The sequence below is a fragment of the Micromys minutus genome, assembly GCF_963924665.1.
Source record: "Micromys minutus genome assembly, contig: SCAFFOLD_112, whole genome shotgun sequence".
In the NCBI taxonomy this organism is placed as follows: Eukaryota; Metazoa; Chordata; class Mammalia; order Rodentia; family Muridae; genus Micromys; species Micromys minutus.
This window is the reverse complement of record NW_027667875.1, coordinates 612,386-620,356: the sequence shown is the minus strand read 5'-3', so window position 1 is coordinate 620,356 and position 7,971 is coordinate 612,386. Positions and strand designations below refer to the sequence as shown.

Here is a 7,971-nt window from a genome sequence, read left to right as displayed (position 1 = left end):
CACTTTTTTCAGTCAATTATATCTTGAACTTAAAAAAAAATTCTGTCCTGTTTTAGACACAGAGTATCCCTATGTAACTCAGTCTGGTCTTGATTTATTTTTAAGGCAGGGTCTTAGTATTTTATTTTACCATTGCTGTCCTGGAACTCACTATTTCTATGTAGACATTGCTGGCCTCAAACTCAGAGAACCCTCTGCCTCTGTCTCCAGAGTGCTGGGATTAAAGGTGTGTTCTATCATACCCAGCTTAGATAGAACTTTTGAAAGTGCTATAGGAAAACTGCCAGGCCTGATTCATGAACATCTATGAATGGATGAATCTTTATTAATACTCCATATTAGCAAGGGTTCTGTGTCATATTTAGTCATACTTAAAGGCTACATGTACATTGAACCCGACAATGTGGCTTTTGTATGTTCAGATAGGGACTTCTTTTCATTTATTTATCCACTTTATATCCTAATATTAGCCGCCCCTCCCCTTCCATTTTTACCCTCACACAGCTCCTTTGACCATCCCTCCTCTTCTCTGAGAGGATAGATCATGCCCTGGGTTTCACCCAAACCTGGCACATAAATTCCCTGCTGGGCTAGTTGCATCCTCTTCCACTGAGGCCAGACATGGCAGCCCAAATAGGGGAAGGGGATCACAGGGATGGCACTGCGCCCTCCCCCTCGGTTGTTTGGGAGACCACATGAAGACCAATCTGCACATCTGCTATGTGTGTATAGGGGCCTAGGTCAAGCCCATGCTTGTTCTTCAGTCAGTGGTTCAGTCTCTGGGAGTCCCAAGGTTCTAGGTTAGTTGACGCTGTTGATCTTCTGGAGTCCTCAGATAAGAATTTGTTATTTGTCATAAAAAATTAAAATACTGCTTATTCAAATTCTCTTTCCATCCCAACTCCTTTTTTCTTTAAAGATTTATTTTTTTTTATTTTATGTGTATAGGTAATTTGCCCTATGTATGTCTATGTATCATGTGTTGCTGCTGGTCACAGAAGCCAAGAAGAAGCCATAAAATCCCATGGTACTGTAGGTATAGATGGTTGTGAGATGCCATGTGGGTGCTGGAATCGAACATGGATCCTCTGGAAGAGCAGCCAGTGCTCTTAACCACTGAACCTCTCTATATCTCCAGTCCTAATTCTTAATCCTTCTGTTTTAGCCACCCAATTTTTAGATACTGACATGTGCTTTCATGTCTGGCAAGACTTTCATAAGAAAATGCATACCAGAATCATTTTTGTCCCTGTAGCTGATTAGTGTTTGTTTCTCAGTATAGCCTTGGCATTTTTGGAACTCACTCTATAGACCAGGGTGGCCTTGAGGTCAGAGAGTCCCTTGCATCTTCTGCCTTTGCCTCTGCCTCCAGAGCACTGGTAAAAAGCCTGGCAGAGACTTGTATTTATTTTCCATAATTTAGAATTATTCAAGTTTGGAAGTACAAATACTCAAGTGTAAATCTTTGAAAGGTTCTTTACCATGACCTGGCGGCCTTTATTATCTTAGTCACATCTATATTTGACTTCTTAGCTCTTAAGGGCTTTCAAAAGGTGGCACAGTCGGAGGTCAGTATTTTTCTTTGCTTTTCTTGAGGAATTCAAAACCATGGAACACACAGAACTTTGCTTTGTATTTGCTGTTCTTAATAGACTCTGTCCTAAGAAAGCAACCTCAGGTTAGTTACAAGCAATGGCTCATGGAATTGTAATATGTTAACTAGACGAATAGCTTTGAGAACTACCATCCACATGGCTTCTGTCTTGCCAGGATACAATGCAACTGTCCTGGCCTATGGGCAGACTGGATCTGGAAAAACGTACTCAATGGGAGGTGCATACACTGCAGAGCAAGAACATGACTTGGCCATTGGCGTTATCCCCAGGGTAATACAACTGCTCTTCAAGGAAAATATTCAAAAGACTGACTTTGAATTTACTCTGAAAGTGTCTTACTTGGAGGTAAGTGATTTCTTTCAAGGTATTCTAAATTCAAGAATATCTTTGAGAAGGAAAATACATCAAAATGAGATTTTTCTTGGCAGGACTCAAATCAGCAAATTGAATTTTTAGTAAATTGTGTTTTAATAAATTGATAGCCAAAACTTTCTTGCTCAGTTGGATCTGGATGTTACCCAGTTCTTAATTAGAATTATATACTTAATCTGAATATTAGAAGAATTGGCACTGTTGTACAAAAATATGATAGGAATTCTTTAATTTTAGTTTGGCTTCTATTACTGATTCTCTGTGGAGTCTGCAGAAAAGTGCTCGATTTCACTTCACTGCTAAGGCTTGAATCATAATGCTGCTGCTGTTTCATGAAGAATGTTATTAAAAATCAGGCGAAATATTATGCTGTGTGTAAGTGGTGATAAAATGTATATTTATGTAACAGATACTTATTGAACATCTACTATGTGCCAAACCCTGATCTGGGTACTTAGATCATGTATTTGGGAGATATCAGTGGACTAACAGATTTTAAACACACTGACCTCATGAATTCTAGTGTACATCAGTACAAAATTGACTGTCCTACTTCATGACACCAAAAGGCATAAGGCATATTTAGAGACTCTGGCTTCTGAGAAGCTAACTTATTGGTTCTACTCAAGTGACGCAGTGATATCTATATATGAGGAACTATGCTAAACTTACAAAGATTTTGCATGTAATCCAAAATTGTATGTAAGTTGTTCATCCTGATGTTGAATTGCATTGTTATCAGATATAAGAGATAAAATGAGAAGGGGAGTTAAAGATGATTACAATTACCCTTTATTTTAATGTTTTATTTTAAATTCTGTGTTCATATATATGTAGGTATGTACACATGAGTCCAGGTTCCTGAGGGAGCCAGAGGCATAGGATCCCCTGGAACTGGAGTTATAGGCAGTTGTAAGCTGCCAGTCATAGGTGCTGGGAATTAAATTTGGGTCCTCTATACAGTAGAGGACCGTTGAGCCATCTCTCCAACCCCACCACCCAGATCAGCCTACTTAGTTTTGATTAATCCAGCCATGGTCAAGGTAATTGAATATACAATGACTGGAGAAACTAGCATATTAAATAGTGACATCAGCAATAGCAGTGAAGAAGTGTAGTGCATATCACATATGAAACATTCTCATAATCATTTAAAGTTTTACTGTTTTATTGAAGTATTAGTTAACAACTCTTCTTTTCTCTCGCTTCCAACTTCCACCCCGTCTAAAGCTTACATTTTAATTGGTTAAATTGGTAAAAGTGATGCTGTTATGATACCATTGAGGAACTGAATTTTGGGTCTGGAGAGGTGTCTCCATGGAGAAAAAGCACATGCTGTCCTGGAGAATTCCCAGATTTGGTTCTCCATGCTCTAGGGGATCAGATGCCCCTGGCCTCCATTGGCACCTGCATTCACATATGTATACCCACATATATACAAACATATACATAATTAAATAAATAATGCAAATCATTTTTACAGCACTGAATTTGAACACCAAACATAACTTTGTGTGCTTGCTATTTCCAAGAGACTATCTTAAAAGCAATATTAATTTTGTTATATGAATATATCTCTATACAATATCAAATTCATACATTTAAAGTCCTTTTTCTTCCTCTTTGCCTTTATTCTTTCTTCTACCCCTTCTCTTTTTCCTCTCCCCTTTTCCATCTCCTCTGATCTTTCTTCCTTCTCTCCTACTGCCCTCTTTTCTTCTGCTTTCCTCCCCTCTAGTCTTCTCCTGTGTCCACCCATCTTCTCTTTATTCTCTCCCTTCCGCTCCCCTCCCCTCCCCTCCTCTCCCATCCCTTTTCCTATCCTCTCTTCTCCTCGCCTTTGTTTTCTCTTTGCTTTTGTCATTTGCAATGCTAGGGTCTTGTGAATGGTAGGCAAGACCAGAGCTTTACCACAGAGTTATTCGATGCCCATTATAGCCTTTATAAGTATTATCAAAAATTACCGATAATCTTGCAATTCACATAGAGATGGCCACTATTAACGTATTTTGTCATTTTCTTTCAATAATATCAGATATATAATGAAGAAATTTTGGACCTTCTATGTTAATCCTGTGAGAAATCTTCTCAAATATATATCCGGGAGGATCCTAAGGAAGGCATAAAGGTGTGTTTACCCTTCCTTCCTTTGTTTCTCTTTTCTTGTTCTTTTTTACTTCTCACTTTTTGATGTTATTGCAAATGTTGGTAACATGTTGTCCCTTGTTTTTACCACTGTGCTTTTGATGATTGCTAACATCCCAGTCTTTCAGGTTGTGTTTAGCACAAATTCCTTTAGTTAATCTAGAATTATTAGATGAGTGTTCTTATGGGAAGAAATCCAGTTTCATCATTTTCTTGCTATTTCTTAAAGCATGTAGCAGCAATTAAACATTAATTGTTTACAGGATTTTGAAACCAAGCTCTTTAGTATGGTAGCCACGTGCTACAAGTATAGTTAATTAAAATTGAGCAAGCCAACCCTTAGGCACACTTGCCTCTTATCAAAAGACACCTTTCTGATTACTTTGTTGTCTACAACAGATGTGAAAGATAGCCAAAATCAAAGAAAATTCTACTGGATATCCAAGCCTTATAACTAAGTTTTATTTTTTTTTTCTAAAACATTTATTGGAAATTCTCTGCATTTACATTTCAGATGTTATCCCTTTCCCACAATTCCACCCTCTCCCACCTCAGCACCTTGGTGTTCTCCTACACTGGGAAAATTAGCCTTCAATAATAATATGGCCTTTCCCCCCACTGATGTCAGAAAATGCTATTCTCTGCTGCATATGTACCTTGGGCCATGGGTCTTTCCATTTGAGCTCATTGGTTGATATTTTAGTCCCTAGGAGCTGTGGTGGGCTTGGATAGTTGATAATTTTATTCTTCCTATGGGGTTGCAGACCCTTTCAACTCCTTCAGTCCTTTCTCTAGTTCCTTCATTGGGGTCCTTGTCTGATGGTTAGCTGCAAGCATCCTCCTCTGTATCAGTAAGGCTCTGGTAGAGCTTCTGAGGAGTCATCCATATCAGGTTCTTGCCAGTAAGCACTTCTTGGCATCAGCAATAGTGCCTGGGATTGGTGGCTGCATATGGGGTGGATCCCCAAGTGAGACAGTCTCTGAATGATCTTTTCTCTAATCCCTGTTTCTCCATTTGTTCCTTTATTTCCTCCCATGAATGTTTTGTTCTTCCTTCTAAGAAAGACTGAGGCATCCACTTTCTGGTCTTCCTTCTCTTTGAGCTTCATAAGTTCTGTGGATGGTTCCTTGGGTATTCCAAGCTTTTTGGACTAGTATCCACTTATAATTGAGTGGATACTATGAGTGTTCTTTTGTGATTGAGTTACCTCACTCAGGATGATAGCTTCAAGTTCCATCCATTTGCCTAGGAATTTCATGAAATCATTGATTTTAATAACTGAGTGAGTACTACACCATTGTGTGTATGTACCACAATTTCTGTATCTACTCCTCTGTTGAAGGACATCTGGGTTCTTTCCAGCTTCTGGCTATTATAAATAAGGCTGCTACGAACATTTGTGTGCATGCTTGTATTTATAGGCACATGTGTATGGGTGGAGCATCTTTGTGGTATATGCCCAAGAGTGGTATAGCTGGGTCCTCAAGTAGTACTATGTACAATGTTCTAAAGAACGCCAGACTGATTTCCAGAGTGGTATAACCAAGTTTAATCTCTGCAACCAATGAGATAAAAGTGGAGAACTGACCCCTACAAGTCATCTGACCTCTACACGTGTTCTTTGGCAGATGCATTGCAGTAGCAGCTAAGTGTGTGTGTACACATATGCTTGTACAATAAATGAATTGTTAAAAAAGACTTTTTATAGTGAAGATAACTATAGCAGGAAAGTTAAATAAGCCTAGACCAGTCTGTCTGGGACAGAAAACTTGGTCTGGGAAATGAAAGAACATGTGTCAGAAAAAGATTATGAAACATCTTAGTTTCTCTCTATGCCCTAACCCCTACCAACAGTATGCAATTATGCAAACTTCTGATGAAAACATTGTCCTGGCTTCTCATAGTGGGTTTTTTATCTTTTGTATCTATATTTCCAATTTTGTTGCTCCTGGAACTTTAGAGAGAATTTATTGTTGTATCTTCATCATCTAGTATTGGTGTTAGTAGTATGCTGGCATTTCAGGAAGGCTGACTGGAAATGAATTGAAAGGGAGAAAGATTAGGCTAATAGAGATGCAATTGGGGAAATCATTGCCTTGTTTTTCCACACAAGGTAATGTTGCTGTGGGTGTGGTTTAAAAAAAAAAAACAAGGAAGTCATCAATTCCTAAGAATATCTGAGTTAGTGATGTATGGATATGAAGGAGTAGGAGGAACTGACAATGATTTAAAGTTTGGAGACGTTGAGGATAGTTTTTAATAAACATGAAGCAGTAGGAAGGAGGCTTGGTATCAGTGAAAGCAAGATGAATTTGGTTTATAATGTACTGATTCTAACGGATAAGCAGGCAGCCGCTAGAAATAAAGAAAGAGAAATTAGAGTCTCAGATACAGATTAGACTAAGATCATAGCATACTAAGGCTAGCAGGAAACTCATGAATTCCCTAGGCCTATCACCTGACCTCCAAACTCTTAAGAGAATGACTTCTGTAAATTCCCCCAGGTATTTAAAGTACTATGCCCAAAACTTGATGTTTGTGGTTTCCTAGATCCAGAAAGCCTGCCATACTGTTTCCTCTAAAAGAAAAGCGAGTATAAAGTGGATTGCTGGCACAGGAGGAATTTGGAGCAAACAGAAATGCTGTAGCAATTGTGTTATACTTGATCTCTTTGGGGGCAAAAGTTGACTTTGACTTGGGACTCCTTAGGAACCAGCTAACTTTCAAGATCTAGAGACCTACTCTGACTCCAGTATTATCTATTACCCTGTTTTTCAACTTTGTAGGGAAGATTGGAGACCTTGCTTCTTAGACATCATCATAGAGTTTAAAAGTCCACCTTTTCACAACTCTCGTGTATACTGCTATTTTGCTAGAACAGGAAGGCATTTCTTACTTGCTAATCCCTATATTGATGTCAAGTATTAGAAGGAATTCAAGGAAGCTTTTTTTCCCTCTTGCAATTAGATTGTGGGACTGACAGAGAAGACTGTGCTAGTCGCCTCGGACACTGTTTCCTGTCTAGAGCAGGGCAACAACTCCAGGACTGTGGCCTCCACGGCTATGAACTCACAGTCATCTCGCTCTTATGCCATCTTTACCATCGCCATCGAACAAATGAAGAAAAATGGCAAGTAAGTTAGAGTGTCACAATTGTGTTCTGTGGAGGCCAAATGCCAGGTGGCTGCCTAGGTTGATTTGACGTTCAAACTTTAGAATGATAAGCATTAATGACCACTGGAGCTACTTTTACTGTTTTGATCTAAAATGAGAGCTGGCCAATCAGCTCTGATAGCTCAACTGCTCTTAAGCTTGTATATTGTTTTCACCAAGCCTTCCTATTATTATCACAGAAATAGCAGTTTTCGTTCCAAGCTGCATCTTGTAGACCTTGCTGGATCAGAAAGACAGAAGAAGACTAAGGCTGAGGGAGATCGTCTGAAAGAGGGTAAGACATTTACAGTCAGCTCTCAAGGAAAACCCGCATGCTTTTGTTGCTATTGTTGGTATTTTGAAGGGACTCTTTCAGTTCATCTTCTAAGTGTCTACAGTTCAGATTTGAAATCACTTTCAGAAATAGTGAAAAATTATTCCTTTCCCTTGCACTGATTCACAAATTCAGGTGTGAAATTGTAATCTCCTCCTCAGTTGATTTACATCTGGTCCAATAAATTCTAGTTTTAATATATCTCTATCAACTTATAATTAAAATAGTCTAGTTTATTGTTCCGTGTACTCACTGTTCCTTTCAGATGTTGCCATGTGTAAACCTTATCAGCATGTTTTTTTTTATATCTTCGCTCCAGTCACATTACAGTAACCCAGAGATACGTATGA

General features: G+C 38.7%; 1 protein-coding gene across 1 annotated transcript in view; it reads left to right on the top strand.

Annotated features, from left to right (window-relative positions):
* Nucleotides 1-1,751: 1,751 nt before the first annotated feature.
* LOC308416108 (chromosome-associated kinesin KIF4-like) overlaps nt 1,752-7,971 on the top strand; it is a gene marked incomplete at its 5' end in the record, with an annotated part of 74,914 nt that continues 68,694 nt past the window's right edge. Inside the window, 5 exon segments of the mRNA XM_080942588.1 lie at nt 1,752-1,961; nt 4,024-4,056; nt 4,060-4,116; nt 7,102-7,268; nt 7,488-7,582. Of these exon segments, the coding sequence (XP_080798714.1) occupies nt 1,752-1,961; nt 4,024-4,056; nt 4,060-4,116; nt 7,102-7,268; nt 7,488-7,582 (562 nt within the window).